This window comes from Lutra lutra, chromosome 5 (assembly GCF_902655055.1).
Source record: "Lutra lutra chromosome 5, mLutLut1.2, whole genome shotgun sequence".
NCBI lineage: Eukaryota > Metazoa > Chordata > Mammalia > Carnivora > Mustelidae > Lutra > Lutra lutra.
Window position 1 is genome coordinate 156,615,579 of NC_062282.1, and position 19,231 is coordinate 156,634,809.

The window sequence follows — 19,231 nt, forward strand, 5'->3', positions numbered from 1 at the left end:
CCCCTGCAGACACTGAATTTGTGCACATGGTGCCTGGGGGCACCCCACGTTGCATTTGTTTGTGTCTGGCTTTCCCGCTGGATGTTGATGTCCTTAGTTCCAGTGCATCAATCTTTGCCTCTCCAGTGCCCAGAGGTGCTTCACCAGCCAGGAGCGCTCAGACTCCTGCTCTGCACACACGCCCTCCTGCCCTGTGCAGGGCCCTATGGGCGAGGGGAGGGTGGGCACACCTCGAGGCCAGAGGGCAGTATCCGATATTACTGTGCCTCTGCAGGAAAGGATCCCTCACTCTCCAAGTCGTGCTCCTGGTCAGCTCCCAGTCAGCTCCCAGTCAGCCTTGCAAAGGCCAAGCCAACCAGCATCCCTCCCCACCCAAGTGCCTGCCCAACATCTGCAGGAGGACAGACAGCACACCCCACCTCCACATCCCAAACATCCCCGCCACCCACAAATCTGCTGTGATGCCTCCAAGACTCCACACACCCATGTGTGTCAGTGAAAACGCTCACATCCCTGGAAGTTCAAGGGATCACCAACCATGAACAGCTTCCTCTGAGATGCCTTAGCAGCTCCCAGAATCAATGGGGCCCACCGCACTGGGATAGGACAGCACTGTCCATACCCGTGTGCTTGTACTCTGATCAACCGAAACTCACTCACACACCATATGGGGCTTCATTCAGCCACAACACAGGTTCTCCCAGCTCTCTGGGATTTCCCACCTTCAAGAGTGGAACGGAAAATAGTCTAGAGAGGCTCTGTGATGTCTCCCAGCTGTTTGAACATACAACGCTTTCATATACCATCTCCTCTGTTTCAGACCCACTGGTCTTCCTCCCAAATTCCTATGTTAAAGTCCTAATCCCCAGGACCTCCAAATGTGACCATATTTGGACATAGGGTCTTTGTTTTTTTGTTGTGGTTGTTTTGGGGGGGATTGCCATAATTTTTTATTATTTTCAACTAGCCACAATACAGTGCATCAGGGGCGCCTGGGTGGCCCAGTGGGTTAAGCCTCTGGCTTCAGTTCAGGTCATGATCTCAGGGTGCTGGGATCGAGCCCCACATCAGGCTCTCTGTTCAGCAGGGAGCCTGCTTCCCCCCCTCTCTCTACCTGCCTCTCTGCCTTCTTATGATCTCTCTGTCAAATAAATAAAATCTTTTAAAAAAAAGTACAGTGCATCATTAGTTTTTGATGTAGTGTTCAATGATTCATTATTTGCATGTAACACACAGTGCCCATCACAACTCCTGCCCTCCTTAATACCCATCACTGGGTTACCCCTCCCCCCACCTCCTTCTCCTCTGTAACCCTCAGTTTGGTTCCTGGAGTCCAGAGTCTCTCATCATTTGTCTCCCTCTCTGATTTCTTCCCATTCAGTTTTCCATCCATTCCCCTGTGGTCCTCCATGCTATTCCTTATGTTCCACATATGAGTGAAACCATATGATAACTGTCTTTCTCTGCTTGACTTACTACACTCAGCATAATCCCCTCCAGTTCCATCCATGTGGATGCAAATGGTGGGTATTTATCCTTTCTGATGGCTGAGTAATATTCCATTATATATATGAACCATATCTTCTTTATCCATTCGTCTGTTGAAGGGCGTTTTGGCTCCTTCCACAGTTTAGCTATTGGGGACATTGCTGCTATGAACATTGGGGTACAGGTGCCCCTTCTTCTCACTACATCTGTATCTCTGGGGTGAACACCCAGTAATGCAATTGCTGGGTCCTAGGGTAGCAGTATTTTTAACTTTTTGAAGAACCTCATACCATTTCCAGAGTGGTTGTACCAGCTTTCATTCCCACCAACAGTGTCAGAGAGGTCGCTTGGACATAGCTCTTTGGAGAGGTAATTACAATTAAATGAGGTCATTTGAGTTGGCCCTGATCCAATACGATTGATGTCCTCGTATGAAGAGACTAGGACACCCACACACACAGAGGGACAGCTATGTGAGCCCAAAATGGTCATCAACAAGCCAAGGAGTGAAGCCTCAGGAGAAGCTAGCCCTGCCCACACGGTGACCTCAGACTTCAGCCTCCACAACGGTGAAAACACAAATTTCTATGGTTATGTTACGGCCACTGCAGCAAATTCATACATACCGCCACCCCGGTGTCTTCTTCCTGCACCACCCCATGTTCACAATGAAGGGTGCAAGGCGCTAGGAGTAGACAGTACTGGGATTTTACGATGTAGCTCTTGAGGCAGAACCTGGCTCCCCCTCACTAAACGCTGGTGATGCTCCTCAGCATCCAGGACAACTGGAAACACTCACTGCACTGCCCAGCACACACTCTGGGCACCCATGTGGACGCATGGGAAGCAGATGCAGGACAAGGCCTGGCTTGAGGATTCCACATGTGAGCTTGCAGAGGAGCCACACTGATGTTCCCATATGTCATCCTTGTGGCCCTCATCCCACACCCAAATACTCCAACCGGAGAGCAAGAGTGGGGCACCTCCCAGAGAAGAGTCCGACCCACACTGTGGCTAAGCAGTTCCGTGCACTGCGCTCCACTCCCAGCAGAAGGCCCCACACTGCACAACCCAGGAGATGCTGACACGGTCTCACAACAGCCTTCCTGTGCAGACAGACAGACATGTGACATGGGCAACGACCTCCCCGGCAGCGTTCCCAGGCTCACCGTGGGGATGGCCTCACGGGCAGCATGTCACAGGCTCATGGGCACACTGTGGTGTTTACAGCAGCCCCAAGATCAACAATTTGAACACGCCTATGTCTCCAGCAGCCTGGTGGAATCATGGTCCACAACCCTTCCCCCGACTCCGTCACCCCCACCCCCGCCCCGGAGCCCTGGAGCTTTCACCTCTACCAAAAACACACTCACACTGGCTACCTCACATGGTTAACCCTTGGCTGCCCACTCTTCTAGAATGGCCCAGAGGAAGTAAGGCATGGAAAAGGCTGCCAACTCGGCAGCTCAGACGGTCTTGTCTCCCGCATTTCTCAGCTTTCCTTTATTCCCAGCTATTAGGGCATGCCTGCAGTCCACATCACACATGACTGCTACTGTCTCTGTGTCTTCCAGAGGCAGCACCGAGGGCTGCAAATACACCTACGGGATCAGCATCCATTGACTGACATGTTTGTTTAAAAGGACTCAAGTTTGGGGCATCTGGCTGGCTCCCTCGCAAGGACGGGCAACTCGATCTCAGGACGGTGCATCTGAGCCCCATGTTATGTGGAGAGATTACTAAAAATTAAAGAGGTAAACTTTCAAAAAAATGAAAAATGATGGGTGTCTGGGTGGCTCAGTCTGTTAAGCATCCGCCTTTGGCTCAGGTCATGATCCCAGAGTCCTGGAATGGAGCTTGGCTCAGGGTCGGGCCCCTGGCTTAGCAGGGGGTCTGCTTCTTCTTCTGGTTGCTGCCCCCCCCCACCACCCGTTCATGCTCACTCACTTTCACTCTCTCCTCTGAATAAAGAAATAACATCTTTAATATAAATAAATAAATAAATAAAATAAAAACAGGGAGAAACATAAAAACTAAAAAGAGGGCTTGGTGTAAATCAAGACAGAAGATTTAAACAAGATAAAAACACTCAGTTTCTTCTTTCTCAGTAATTTCAAAACCATCGTGGAAGACTGTGTGTCCTTGCTAACAACACCCGATTTAACCCCTCACTTTCATTCACCAATTCCCCAGTTCTTTGGACCTCAGATTGGAGGCCTATAACTCAATTCTGACAATACCTGGAGTCCACGTCAAATCTCACGGGCTCAGGGCTCCATCCCACAAGACAGCCCCCACCGCAGATGCCAATCTCATCAGATTGTCACTGGGATGTCTCGTGACATCTCCTACATTCAAGGGTTTCCACGTCCACTCCCCACCTCGAGTTCAAAGCCTTTCTAGAATGGCTCACAAAACTCAGAAAAGCACTTTGCTAGTTTGTTATAAGAATACAGCTCAGTAAAGGCCCAAAGGAAGCTACACACAGACAAGGTTAGGGCAGGGGCGGAGCTTCCACACCCTCTGTGGGCACCACATCCTCCTGCCACGGCTCTGTCTTGGCCCTTCTGAAAGTTCTCCAAATGCCCTCACTTGATGGTATTACAGATGCGTGAATGAGTCCATCATTGGGCATGGGTGATGGAACTCAATCTCTAGCCCTCTCCCCTCCCAGGGGGTCTGAGGATGGGGCTGAAGCTTCCAATGCCCTAATCACATGATGGGTTTGTCTACCAGCCAGGCTCCACCCGAGGGCAATGCAGGAGCCCCACCTAGACTCACCTCATTAGCTTAAACTCAGGCGTGTTTAAAAGGGACTTGTTGAGAATAACAAGAGATGCTCCTTTAACCCACCTCACTCCATAAATTCCAAGGGTCCTAGAAATTCTATGTCAGGAGACAGGACAAAGACCTAATGTACATTTAACACCACACACTCACAGCCATCCTGTCCAGCATGCATCATGAAGGCTCAACACTTCCATTCTATCAACAGGGATGCTGAAGCCCGGGAAATGATCACAGTGTGCACCACAACACCTGCTTTGTGTAGGCAGTGGTCCTGTGCATATGGCAGACAGCATTCTAAACTGGGGTGTGGTACCCACGCAGTCATGCATACACTGTGTGTGAGGTACCATGCTGTAATCTAGACCACTGTGCATCTGTTTATGTATTGCACCGTAGAGCACATCGATCTGATGTTTCATTCCCACAGGAACCTTATTTGGTACCATCAGTGGACAAGTGAGCAAACTGTTCTGCAAAGAAGGTCTACGACGCGCAGAAGCTCACACTGTGTGGCTGGTAGCCCAGCTGCTAATGTCACTTGCTGCCAACACTCCCTGAAACCAGGGGAATTTGTCTCAGAGCTGTCAGTCACCACACTTCCAGGAATCTTCAGTACTACAGCATTCTCTCCCTACATCAATTGGAAATGGTTACCCCCAATCGGCTTCACATTTCCTAGATTCTAAACGTTGTAGACGTTTAGACATTAGAAGGTGCCATAAAGTTTTTTTTTTTTTAAGATTTTATTTTTTTATTTGTCAGAGAGAAAGAAAGTACAAGCAGGGGGAGCCGAAGGCAGAGGGAGAAGCAGGGTCCCCACTGAGTAAGAACCTGGATGCAGAACTGGCTGGGATCATGACCTGAGCCGAAGGCAGCAGCTTAACCGATGGAGCCACCCAGGTGTCCCAAAAGATGCCATACTGTTAAAACATCAAATGATGCAGAATATAATTGTGAAAATATTCTCATTTTATACAATAAATTATTAACATCCAAGGTGTGTAAAAACCTACTAAAAATAAGCCAGCAAATAAGCCCTATTGGCTGTCTGTTGCCATGTGTATAACAAGGGGGCTATGAAGAGCAAGCATGGGTTAAATGGGTCTGTGCCTCCCGGATGTGGGTGTGACAGGGTTCTGGCTCTGGGTCTGGGTCCACTTCCAGGATCCACTTCCAGGCCCGCTCTCCGCCACTAGCAGGAGGCCGCAGTTCTGGCCACAAGCCCCCCCCTCCCCACCATGTCTGCTCCTATATAGCTGGCCTCCCCAGAGCAAGGACGGGAGAGACTGAGGAAGACAGCACAAGTGGGCGGGAGAGTGCAGTCTTCTGTCACCTCGGCTTGGAAGAGATACACCATCCCTTCTGCCAGGTGCTGCTAAGGGTCACACAGATAAACCCTCCTGCAATGGGGAGGGACCACCAGGGTGCCCCAGCAGCAGAACATGGAACAGGAGCCGCCTTCAATGCTGGCTGTCAGCGACATTAAGATGGTTAATCCATAGAGAGATGAGGAAATGCAAATAACAAGAAGAACCTACTCCTCACCTGTCAGATTTGCTAAAACTTTAAAAGTTTGATATTGTCTGTCACTGACCACAATATTGGCAAATGGTGCGCTTTACACCTTGTCTGGGAAGCTTAAATTGATTTTATTTTATTTTATTTTATTTTATGAGAGAAAGCACAAGCGGCAGGAGCTGCAGAGACAGAGAGAGAGAGAGAGAGAGAGAGAAGCAGGACCCCCACTGAGCAGGGAGCCCCACAGGGGGACTACATCCCAGGACTTTGGGTGGGGGACTCCATCCCAGGACCCTGGGATCATGAACTGAGCAGAAGGCAGATGCTTAATCAACTGAGCCACCCAGGCGCCCTGGGAAGCATACATCAGGCTGGCGCTTGGCAGGAAGAGGGGAAAGGTGGGAGGGGGTGGTTTAGTGGGGGGAGAGGAAAAGGAAGGAAAGGATGGCACAGAGACGACCCACCCCGCGCTGCAGGGAAGCTCGCTGCTCCCAGAGTCCGTGTGCCGCCGCGCTGAGCTGGGTGGGCCTCGGTGCGCGTGGGCGGTGGAGCGCTGGTGCGTCCGGGGCGAGCGAACCTTGGGGCGTCTCTAGCAAGTCGCTCTGGCCATTCAGATGTGAGGAACCCTGTTAGCACTGCGAAGGGACCCAGCCCCCGGGGTTCCCAGTGCAGCACTTCCCAAACCACCTTTCCAGCGGGCAGATTGGTGAAAGCGCAGTTTTGAACCCGAAGGCCAAACGACCCTCCGGCACCTTCTCCGCCCTCTGGTGGCTATGGCAAAGGAAAACTGGTGGGCAAGTTTACCTCCGCTACACTCGGGTGTGCACGGATGGATTTATGCAGGAGTCCCGCGGGAAACGCTTGACCTTGCAATTTGTATAAGAAATAAAATAAAGGGGCGCTTGGGTGGCTCAGTAGGTTAAGCCTCTGCCCACGGCTCAGGTCATGATCTCAGGGTACTGGGATGGAGTCTCGCATTGGGCTCTCTGCTCTGCAGGGAACCTGCTTCCTCTCTCTCTCTTCCTGCCTCTCTGCCTACTTGTGATCTCTGTCTGTCAAATAAATAAATAAATAAATAAATAAATAAAATATCTTTAAAAAAAGAAATAAAAACCGGTCACCATTTCACCGCATGTGTGCACCCCAGCGGACCAGCTGTACCCTCGCGTTCTGCTCAGCACCCGCACGTCTGGAGCCCCTCTGCAGCCTGAACCCCATGCAGCACGGAGGGACGAGCCCTTGTCACCCCGAACTTCGTCTCGTCTGGGAGGACCTCTGGTGGTCATTCCCGGCGGGGAGCGTCCTGATGCCCTGAATGCCTCAGGGTAAACATCCGCGGAAACTGCAAGGAAGTCGCTCCGAGACAGGCCGGGAGGCACGGAAAGGGGGCTCCAGGGGATCTCCCGGGTGAGGCAGGGCGCACAAGACACTAACTTTTTTTTTTTTTTTAAGAGAATTTTTCGATCTTCAGTAAGCCACTTTATTTTTAGAAGAGTGCGCGACTGCTGATAAGCAGTCAGCAGGCATTGTGCAGGCAGCTCATAAACCACACGCCCCACTCCACTGCCAAGGATACGGGCGCGCGCATTGGCCTTCGCGTTCCTGCGGAGCCCACGGCTGTGCAGGCTCCCACCGCGCCTCAAGTCCAGGGAGGGAGTGTGGGCAGAGATGGACGCTTCGGGCTTTACAGCCCCTCCCTGCCTGTCTTTTGTTACCCATTAAAGTACAGCGCTGGGGGGAGAGGGTGAAATGGATGAAGGTGGCCAGAAAGTGCAAACTAACAGGTACCAAGTAAATCCTGGGAATACAGGCCCACTGCGTTTTGAGAAATGGAGATTGACATGCTCTCCCCGTGTTTCCTACTGGGAAGGCTCGAGGGGCGGCCAGGAATCAGCATTTTCCTGGCACACGATTGGGATACAATATAGGTAACCCCACAGACTGCTCTTTAGGAACTCGGGGTTTAATATGGCTACTGTCTTTCACGCGTTTTTAAATTGAAAGCCAAAAAACTCATTTCACACTGTATTTATGTAAGTGCAAACGCGTGTATGTGTCCAATGAGAACAAATTTCCGGGACTACCCTGACTCTGAGGAGAAAAAGCAGCCCCTCCAACATCAGAACTACGCCTCTTGTTCCAAAAGTTGAAGAACCACAACAAAATTCCTTACATTCTCTTTGTTCTGAAGAAACCTCAGACTCCTCTCACTCCTCTTTGAAATGTATATTTGGATCGCTTTTTGGAGTTTGGCGACGTTTCTGGAAGAGGGAGGAGAGGGAAACAGCACTGCCGCTAGTTAGCAGAACCCGGGGAGAAGCTGTCGTTAAAGCAAGAGGATGAGAGTTCGCACCTGCAGGCGATTCCCCCGGCGGCGAGGGCTCTCCAGCCTGGGACTGAGTTTGTATTTGCGAACGTGCGGATTCTCTTAGGGCGCAGGAAGCCCGCGCGGCTCCGCCCCTGTCGCGCCCCTTAGGACTTTAATTGGTCGCTAACAATGCGTCGGAACAATCTCGCGCCAGGGACCTCCTAGCTTCCCTTCCAAAGGAGATGCCCTAGGAACAAGATTTGCTTGTACAATTTTATTTAAACCACCTTCCGCCCTAGCAATGGGAGGACTGACCTTTGGTTTACTTTGTATTTCAAACATCTGCATGACAATTTGGAAGTAAGCACGCGCCCCCGAAGCCTCTGCGCCTCGTGTCTGGGGGAGGGCTGGAGCTATTTGAGACTTCCATTCCAGCCCTCGGACTGTGCTGTAGGCTGAGCGAGTCCCTAGCCTCTACCGTCCAGTCCCGACACCGAAGTCGGTAGGTGATTGATGGTGGGTCCAGCCAGATGCCGAGTCACCAGAGATAGCCTGGCAGAGATGCAAACATTACAGAGATGCTCCCACTCGCCGACCCTTGGCTTCCCAGGGAAGGCGCGCCCCGGAGGAGGTCTGCTTCTAGACCCTCCCCTGGGCTGACCACCGCGGGTTCCTCCGCAGAGGCAGTGCGCCTTAGGACGCACCGCGGGCAGGGCGGGCCCCCAGAAACTCCTGGATCCCGGGCAGGGACCCCGGCTGTGACTGGGCCGCGTGGCAAAGGAACTGCAGAAGCCAGGCGTCCCGTGGAGAGGACGGGGGAGAGGAAGGTCATGGCGGGTTTGGCTCAATACACGGGTAAGGGTCTGGAATCCTAGAGAGACTACGTGGAAAGGACACCGGAACAGAGAGGGGAATCTAAAGTCAAAGGCCCTGTGTGTCCCCAGAAATCCCTCTAAGTTTTCTGGGCCTTAGTTTCAACAATTCAGAAATTTGATACTTGGCTAGTTGGTGAGGATTTATCATGGCATTAACTCTGTTAGTAGAAGCAGCAAATTAAAAATTAAAAAAAAAAAAAAACTGTTTAAAGAAATTGTATCATAGCTGTGGGCGTAAATAACTGATCTTGAGACATGCAGGTGTGTGTGAGAGAGAGGCTAAGGATACAAGTAAATTCTCACCTTCCACACAAGAATATGTAAAGTAAGACAATGAGAATGCAAAGGAACATTTAAGCTATCTATTCCTGGAGTTGGAAACCTGGATCATGGCAGGCATGGCTCACACAGAGTCCATTATAGCTAGCTAGCTAGCTGGTTCATCTGTCCCTCCTGCCCAGCTGTGACCAGATCCAGAACCTGGGTGAGGGTTAAGGGCCAGACCTTCCACATTTCCCACAATACAGCCCTCACAAAAGGCTAAAGAGGTTTTGGTTCCCAGGCATCCCACAGTTCTGGGAGAGAATTTTTACCTGACACTGTCTTTCCACAACCTGTTGGTGGCTGAGACATATAAGAGGCCCCTTCAGGGACTGCTGGATTCAGTCCCAGTTAAGAGGCAGCTGTCTTTCCAGCCTTCAATTCCTGTGCTGACAATTGTCTATTTTCTTGTCAGTGAGCCAGCAACCCACACTTCTCTTTCCTGGCCTTTCCCAAAATGCTACCTGTCAAGATCCTTCCAGCCTTCTGCGAACCCATCATCAAGACCCCTATTATATAAAAAGGTGCATTATAGTCTGTGCCAGTGTTAAAGGAAAAAAAAAAAAAATCCATGACACTTGTTAAAACACCATAAGGCAGTCTATTCAAAGGACTAGAGAGATAGTTGTAGGGGTCTGACAATGGAATCTCGCAGAGATTGGGCTCCAGTCTGAAAACAACAAGGAAAAGTGGAAATTTATGGCCACAGAGCAGGGTGAGAGTCAGTGGATATAAAGTTACTAAAAGAAAACTTTAGGAGTCAAAGGGGATTCTCGCCACAGCTACATGACCCAAGGGGATTCCCGCAGCAGGGTGATCTGACATCACCCAAGGGACACCTCATCAGGCATCTCAAGGGTGATCAGGCATCTCCAGGGGCAGTTGCTAAAATTAGACAATGCAGACATGAACGGGGAAGGCCAGAAGCCAGGTCTACTTGAAATAATGCCCAAGGAGCCTAAGAGGAGTTGCGCTGAGGAGAGAATGTTTGCCTACAACAGCCCAACCTTTTTCTAGCAAAATAGAATGAAAAGTATCAGAGTGCAACATGAGGCATGTGCTTTGTTTAGTCTTCCTACAAAAACAAAACAAAAACAAACAACAACAAAAAACCAGGAGAAACGCTGACCCACAGAATGAAATGCATGTTCTTTAACTTGGTGACCTTGTCTACGGGTCACAGAGTTCCATCCAAACAGCAAGTGTTTTCAGGAGACCTCACCTTTCTGTTAGCTGCCTAGGTACCCCTACCTCCTACTACTTGTAAGCTGGTGAGTTCCCCTGATAACCCTAAATCAAACATAACTGATGCCACCTTGGAGGCCTTATTGCAGGCCGACCATGGAGGGAAGTCTGAAGCTGGGAGGGGTGCACTTCAAAGTACACTGGGCCCCTGGTCACCTGCAAGTTCCTTCTTGGCTGTAAACACCTCTGCGGGGATGGCGGGGTGGTGGCGGGGGAGCTTCTGCAGACTGTCCTGGTTGGGCAAGAGGAGCCCTCAACAGGGAAGTATTTTGTTCCTCTCCAGGAAAGCTGATCACTGCCCTCCTCAACTAATGGCCCCGTGTTCCCTTAGTTCATCTTTGTGTCGTGCCTATGAGGTTTTCAGGTCATCCACTCTAAGTTGATGCCCATAAATGACACTCATAAAATGCTCTGAATTAATCCATAGAGGAGAGAGACAAAGAGGACAGCAGATGTGCTGGCAATTAGCTCCCTGTTCCAAAGAGTTGGCTCTCAACCAAGATGGACAGGAATGCAAAGATGGCCAGGGGACAGTTCTCAAGTCTGCCTGGTTAGATGTGGCAAAGAAAGAGCAGGAAAAAGCTGACAGCGACAAGTTTCAAGTCCCACTGAAGGGTCTCATTTATCTACAAGAGACTGTGCACAAGAGACTGTGCACTGGAAATAATCATTATAAAACAAAGACGATCAGGCAAAGTTCCTAGTTTGGCAAGTCAAGTTAGTGGGTGTGTGTTTGGTATGGGCAGGGGATCTTTCCAGGTCTTGGAAGCCCATCACCCCAATCTCTACCTTTGTTGTTACGAGGCTTTCTGTGGGTCTACTTGCTTTTGTTGTTGTTGTTTTAAGATTTCATTTTTAGGGGAGCTTGCCTGGCTCAGTTGGAAAAGCACCAACTCTTGATCTTGGGTTGTGCGTTCAGCCCACATTGGATGTAGAGATTAATCAATACAATAAATAAACCTTGAAAAGCTATTTTATTTTTAAGTAATCTGTATGTCCAATGTGGTACTTGAACTCATGACCCCAAGATCCACAGTCACATGCCTCTCACCATTGGAGCCAGCCAGGTGCCCCACATGGCCTATGTGTGAGGCATCACTTTACTTAGGGTTCACCCTAGGATGTCTGGGTAGTTAGTTCAGTCAGTGAGGTGTTTGCCTTTGGCTCAGTTCATGATCCCAGGGTCCTGGGACTGAGTCCTGCATCAGGCCCCCTGCTCATCGGGGAGTCTGCATCTCCCTCTGCCTCTGTTGCTCCCCCAGCTTGTGCTCCCTCTGTTGAATAAACAAACAAAATCTTTAAATAAAAGAAAATAAATAAAAATACTTAGGGCTCCGTGTAATTCAGTGTAACCTACTCTGAACTTGATTACATCTTTGAAGACCCAATTTCCAAATAAGGCACATTCATAGGCATGAGGGTCATCGCTTCAACCTATCTTGCTGGGGAGACACACTGGAGCCCAGTCTGCCCTCAGTGTCACTTGGTCGTGCACATGAGGTAATGAGCTTGAGGAAGAGGCCAGCACACGTGCAAGGGCTCGTAGCTATAGTATCAGGAAATTCCGGAAGACGCGGCACTAAGTTCCCCTGCAGTCATTCAGAATTCACATCTGGAGCAAAACTCTGTAGATGGATCCAGGGGTTTCCACAGCATAAGAATAAACAGATAAACACTAAAATGAGAGGGTTCGAGGTTCACAGGTAGCTAATGGAGGAGAGGAAAAGTACCCACTCGGTATCACTGGCTTTGTGCTAGATACTTAGGTAACATTTTGTTGTTTGACCCATGGGAGCCAGGAGCTGTATATCACCAGATCTTCACGGAGAAACATCTCTACACCTCTCAGCACTTAAGTACCTTACACAGCATGGGGGCAGGTACCGGATTTCCCTGGTCCTAGGACTGAAAGAAAACACCACAGTTATAGGACTCAGTGCTCAGGGTGGATGAAGATGGAGGTGCCAGAATAGTGTCTGTGCTCTGAGAGGAGTTCAGGGTGTGGGTTCCAGGATGGGGTGTGTGCTCTGAGAAGGGATCAGGTCACACAGGAGGTGGGATCCAGGATGGGGTCTAGGCTCTGAGAAGAGGATTAGGACACACAGGAGGTGAGATCCAGGATGGGATGTATGCTCTGAGAAGGGAACAGGTCACATAGGAGGTGGGATCCAGGATGGGGTCTGTGCCCTGAGAAGGATTCTCAGGGTGTGGGTTCCAGGATGGGGTCTAGGCTCTAAGAGGAGGATCAGGACACACAGTGAGTGGGATCCAGGATCAGGCTGTGCTCTGAGAGGGTCAGGATACACATAAGAATGAGGACACACAGCATACACTGGTTCCTCCTGTCCTGAAGGACAAATTATGTGGTTCTTTGGCTCCAGCTTCCTGGGATTCCAGGGAGCACTATGATAAAATGCTGGTGGTTAGCCAAGCAGATGCCAAACACATCTTATACAATGTCTCTGTTCATCACTCCTCTCCCTCTCTCTTTCTCTCTCTCTCTCTCACACACACACACACACACACACACACACCCCTGTCCCATCCCGTGCGGCCCTTGACCACTTTCCTCTCCCTGAGTCTCAGGGGCCATCCTGCAATTCCAGCATCCTGGGATCCACCTGACTTGAGCAGACAGAAAGGAAACCTTCTAGGGGCCAAAGCATGAAAATCAGCAGGATGGAGGTCCAGCAGGGAAGAGACCCAGCAGAGCAGCCGTGTTGTGTTCCCAGGAAACACGGTCTCGTGGCAGCCAGGAAATGCCACCATGCACCTGTCTTACCTGGGATGCCCCCGATCATCTCGCTGTGCCTAACTTTGACTTTACCCTTAAGCAATCCTCCTATCCAAGAACCCCACTCTCCTGAGCCCACCTCTAGCAGCACCCACCCATGAAGTCTCCCTAGTGCCCTTCCACTCCCCCTCCTCCATCCTTTGGCTTCCAGCGGAACCCCAGGGCAACTCTGCTCTTCCCCTTTGATCAAGCCTGGCTCCAGTCTCCTCTGGCTGCAGCCCTCAAGGCACCAGGACAAAACCCTGGTTGTTTCAGTGTGAGTGTGTCAGACTACAGGCCGGCTGCTGGTGGGCTGGCAGAGCTGGCTGACCAGAGATGCCTCCTGGTATGAACATGTCACACTGTCTCCTCCTGCACTCACGCCTCTACACCCCCACATCCACAGACAGCTCCCAAAACTAACGCTGGGGAGGTCTTGGTTTCGTTTCTTTGACTACAGCACCCAATGAATGAGTTCACTGAAAGGGATGGCATCTTTCCCTTGCCTTTCCCGAGGTTCTCATCAGAGCTCCTGAGCAGCTGGTTATGTTGGTCCTTCCACAAAAGAAACAGGAACCCCACAAAAACAGATGAGCAGCCCCCTTGTGACAGCTGGGCGGCTTATATTGTGACAAAATTAATGAAGCCAAGTTCCAGAACTCAATGGACTCTCATTGAGCCCTCTCCACAAGATATGACCTCTGTTGGATCTGAGATGCCTTGGCAAGGCCCCTGCTGTCCTTGTCTCCTGGGAGCCCGGGAATAAGTCACAGTGATATCTGGCACTATTATTCTTAGGCCTCTTTGCAAAGCTAGAGTTTACTGAGCATCTAGTATGCCAGGAACAATCATGGCCCATTTGCAACAGAGCTTCCAAACCACAAAGAGCTGGATGGTCCCCCGGAACCTGGCTAACCATGCAGGCTACATGTGCAGCCTGGGGGTTCCATGTCTAATGGGCTCCCGGGGAATGTGGAGGTGGCTGGCCTGAGACCCTGCGGGGAGGCAGCACACTCTCAACATGCCCATATTTGCTGTAGGCACACGGGCCTGTCTTGTGGGGCAGTGACCGGCCAGGCCCCCAGGGAAGACCTGGCTGTGCGCAGACTGTTTTTTTGTTTGTTTGTTTTGTTTTTAAGATTTTATTTATTTATTTGACAGACAGAGATCACAAGTAGGCAGAGTGGCAGGCAGAGAGAGAGAGGAAGCAGGCTCCCCTATGAGCAGAGAGCCCGATGCGGGGCTCGATCCCAGGACCCTGGGATCATGACCTGATCCGAAGGCAGAGGCTTTAACCCACTGAGCCACCCAGGAACCCCCAGACTCTGGGTTTTAGGAGAGCTACGCTTCATGCCTCACTGTGAGCAGTTCCATCCCACAGGTGGAGGAATTCATCACTTCCTTTGCGATATCCTCATCACCTCCCAGTGTGCAAAATGAGCATATCACACCACCTCCTCTGGCACTCACATCTCCATGCCCTCCTGCCCCTCCTGGTAAGCCCAGGACCCTGTGTTGGGCAGGGTTCTCTGGGGAAACAGACCCACAGCATCATGTGTGTGGGGGCGGGGATTAGAAGAGAGTGATTTAGGATACCTACGCAGAGAGATAGGCAGGGTATGCATGTAGAGATATTTAGGGTGTGTGTGTAGAGATATTTAGGCTGTGTGTGTAGAGATATTTAGGGTAAGTGTGTAGATGGAGAGATTTAGAGAGATGGGGACTGGCTCACAAGACTGTGGAGGCTGGATGAGGCCCACCCACATTATGGAGGGTAAGCTGCTTTACCCAGGGTTTACTGATTTCAGTGTGAATCTTATCTACAACCACCTTCACAGGGGCGCCTGGGTGGCTCAGGTCATAATCTGAGGGGCTTGAGATGGAGTTCCAAGGGCTCCCCGCTCAGCAGAGCGTCTGCTTGAGTCTTCCTCTTCTTCTGCCCCTCCCACCACTCATGGGCACATTCTCTTTCTCTCAAATAAATCTTTAAAAATACCTTCCTAGCAAATCTAAACCAGTGTTTGATCACAATCTGGGCACCTGGGTGCAGCCAAGCTGACACATAAAATAAGACATTACACCTGCTTCTGTTAGTGGAGTGTGTCACTAGGGACTCCCAGATGGCCACACACCCGCAGCCTGTGAGCCGGAAGGAGCCCAGAGGCCACCCCCCAATTCTCCTCCCTTTGCTGTTGCTCTCGGCCCTTCATGGCCTCCAGTCGGCTCAGGGGCATCTCTGAGGGCAGCTCAGGGGCATCTCTGAGGGCAGCTCAGGGGCATCTCTGCCATCTCTACCCAACCCCAGGCCAGTATTTTCCTCAACCAATTCAGACTCCAACCACAGCCCTTCCTAAACCATCCTACAGCACGTCAGTGGGAAATCTGGGCCGGCCAGAGGCACCTCCAGCAGCCAATAAGGGAACCGCCACTTCCTGCCTGTGCTTCCCTGGCAGCTTCGAACACAGCGCCTGCCTTCTTTGTCTCACTCCAATCGGCTCTGCACAGCGACCACAGAAGACGAAAGCCCCTTCAGCCTCGCCTCTACTGGACCTGCTGAATATAAAGGGCAGTCGCTCTGTTCTGCCGGCTCCCTGATCTCTCACTGTTCCCTCAGCTGGAATGCTCTTCCCCACAGCCCCTGCTCTGCTGTCAGAGCACCGGCTGAGCCCTCCCCTTGCTCTCTGTTAAAACGTGTCCTCATGCAGCTCCTTCCAGACCTCCCCGGCGGGCTCCTCCTCACCCTGCTGTATTTTACGCCTTTCATTTTCATGGCATCTATCACCAATGTTTTATTTTTTATCTGATTTCCCTTCAAGCCCCCAGAAGCCAGGACCTTCTGTCTACTGTGGTCTCTCCAAGGACGGAACTGGAGGCAGATGGAAGGTATCTCATAGAAATATACATGCTTAGCGACAGTCCTGTAAACCAAATAAATGTTCACATTGGGTGCGAGATGGTTTACGTTCTTTTTTTTTTTATATATTCTTTTGTTTTTAATTTCTTTTCAGCGTAACAGTATTCATTGTTTTTGCACCACACCCAGTGCTCCATGCAAACCGTGCCCTCCTTAATAGCCACCACCTGGCTCCCCCAACCCCCCCCCCCTTCAAAAGATGGTGGACGTTCCTTGAGCAGGGTCTCCACCCAGGCTCATCCCATGCTGCTGCACACTATTGTACCCAACAAACCCATCTGGGGCAGAAAGAGACGTGGCCCTGCCCCCAAGCCCCGCCTCCCCACGAAAAGCCCACTCTTCCAGCTCCCTGGCCACCTCCCTGTAGCTCCCCATTAGGCCTCCACTTGGGACACTGTTCTCACCCCTGCTTGAGCCTGACCAACTCAGATATCCCAGTCACACAGGATCCTGCCCTGACCTCTCCAAAACCGCAAGCACCACCAGCCCCTCTCCAGCCCCCATTCCTTGACACTGCTCACTTCTGCACCACGCATCAAACACAGCAGATCGTGTTACAGAGTCTGCTAACTGCTTGCCTGCACCGTGCCCCTACAAGCCGGTTGTGTTCATGGATGTGCCCCAAGTGCCAGACAGGGGCTCAGGTGTTTATCGAGTGCCTTAAGGACCCCAAATGCACTAAGTGAGGTGGACAGCTTCATCTCCGTCTCCTGGATGAAGACAAACTAGGCACAGAAAGGTGGAGGATGCCCAAAATCACCCAGTTAGGACGTGAGGGGGCAGGATTTCACCCAGGGGTTGGCTTTAACCCCTGTGCTGAGTGAAATGCAGAAAACATGCAAAGGGCAGGCCTATTCCTAGCTGTGAGGGCACACAGTTTATAGGGATGGGGAGGGAATGGGGCTAAGCAGCATTGATCTGATGCTGTATGCTAGCCATTTCTGGGCTCCACGTTTCATCTGGGGTGAGTTGCACTGGGCACAGCCATGAGCACGAGATTCCCAGCCCTCAGCAGCTCGTTCCGCAGCCAGTCACAGAGCTCAAACTCCTGAGGAGGATGTGGACTCCCCCTGAGGGTGTGGATATCCAGAGCAGTGCCAGAGACCCAAGACCAGCCTACCTTTGGGGTGATCCTTGGTCCCTCCCTGGGGGGCATCTCCCCTCCAAACCATGGTGCCTAGCTGGTGCTCCTGAGGTTCCTGGTGTGCATGAATCCTGCTCACGGGGAGTCTGGTCAAGTCCGAAGGCGGCAGACCTGCTGTGTCTGTCATTTGGGGGAACACTCACTGTTCACAAAAAGCTCCACTCCTTCACTTTGGTGCATCTCCTACTAAAGTCAGAATCCAGACGTTTGGCAAATGGTGGTTGCCAGTAACCCCACTAGTCAGGAGCCATTATTTGCAGTTTATGGGAAATGGGAAGGGGCCAGGCCCACCAACTGAAAATACACAGATAAGGGTCCAGATTCTCGTCCCTTCGCCTTCTCCCGCTCTGTTCTTCCAGACCACACTGTCTTTGGGCGAACTGGTTTTATTTCCGCTTGGCTTCAAACAGTGATCTGCAGTCAGGCGCCCCTCTGGGACGTGGAACCTTTCCTTTGCCTTCTCTTCCGTGGGAGAGGCCAGCATCAGAGGGGAGCAGGGTATGTGGAAGGGTTGGTGCCAGTCAGGCCTGCTCAGGTACCCAACATGCTTTCTCCCAAGCTCGGGAACCTGGAAGACCCTGCTGAGTCACTGGGCTATGTTCAGCATAGGGTAGAGGCCGAGTAGCCCTGTCTGGGGTGCGGTGGCCCCAATTCCCGCTTGCCCCTCACTACCACCGGACTTCAAAGGCCCATAACCTCTTTCTCTGCCACAATAGGAACGTCTAGCTGCTTCCTCCACTGAAACCAGCAGCCCACCCACTGGGGTCGAGACTGACCCCAGCCCCTTTGCGCATTCCACAGCGTTGTCCTGATGCTCAGAAGGGCCATACAACGGGCATCCTTTCTTAAACTGTTAACTCCGAAAACGGGCCTCATCCCAAGGAAGCGCGGGCTTCATCCAGAGAAAGCCTGGCGTCCCAGAATGGACGAGGCGGGGAGGAGGGGTCTGTGGGGCTGCCGCAAGCCGGGCGGAGGGGAGGGGTTCTGGCGGCGAGGGGGTTGCATCCGCCAGGGCGTGGGGTCGGAAAGGTCACAGGCGGGCCGCGAGATGGAGCGGCCCACGGCGCGCGGGAGCGGGGCGCACCTCCTTCCGCTCCCCCCTCCCACTTCCAGCATCTAGGAGCGGCTCGGGGGTCGCGCTCCGCCGTTCCTGGCACACGCAGACCCGGAGGAGGCCGGGCTGCGGAGACCAGCGGCGAGAGGAGCCCCCACACTGCCCTTTCCGCACAAGCGCGCCCGGCGGCCGCCGCCCGCGTCCGCGCTCGCCCGCTCGCCCGCTCGCCCGCCCCCGGCGCGCGTCCCCCCCGCGGGCCCCGGGTAGTCCAGGCCGCCGCGGCGCGCTGGGCCCGCAAAAGCCCCCGGCCGGACGCCCAGACCCGGGCGCGCGTTGCCGGGGCGGGGCGGGGCGGGGCGCGCCGGCCGGGCCGGGCCGGGGGTGTCGGATGTCACCCCCCGCGCACACCTCGGCCGGGGGGCGGGGGAGCGAACCACTGAGATGCGGAGACCTCCCCGGTCCTAGAGCGGAGCAGGAAGTGTCCCAGGGGAGGGAGCCGAAGGGCTCCGGCCTTTCCTTTCCTGCGCGTCCGGCGGGCTCCGCGGCGGCCAGGCTCGCGCGGCCCGCCACCGGGGACGCGCCGCGGGGGTAAGTGCGGCCTGGGCGGCCCGGCTCCCCGCGCGCCCCGGCCCTGCGCGCACGGCTCCCCGCGCGCCCCAGCCGCCCTGCCGGGAGCCCTGCAGCGGGGACGGTGCGGGCGGGGCCGTAAGGCGACACAAACGCTGTTTTGCAGGCGCCTCCATTTGTTCCCACCTCTCCACTCTCGAGCGCAGCCGCGGTTTTCTGGATGAGCCGGGGACG

General features: G+C 52.7%; 1 protein-coding gene across 1 annotated transcript in view; it reads right to left on the reverse strand.

Annotated features, from left to right (window-relative positions):
- NLRP3 (NLR family pyrin domain containing 3) overlaps positions 1-18,638 on the reverse strand; it is a 97,840-nt gene extending 79,202 nt beyond the window's left edge. Inside the window, 1 exon segment of the mRNA XM_047731293.1 lies at positions 17,353-18,638. Coding sequence (XP_047587249.1) covers positions 17,353-17,503 — 151 coding nt within the window. The 5' untranslated portion in view covers positions 17,504-18,638.
- Between the last annotated feature and the right edge of the window lie 593 nt (positions 18,639-19,231).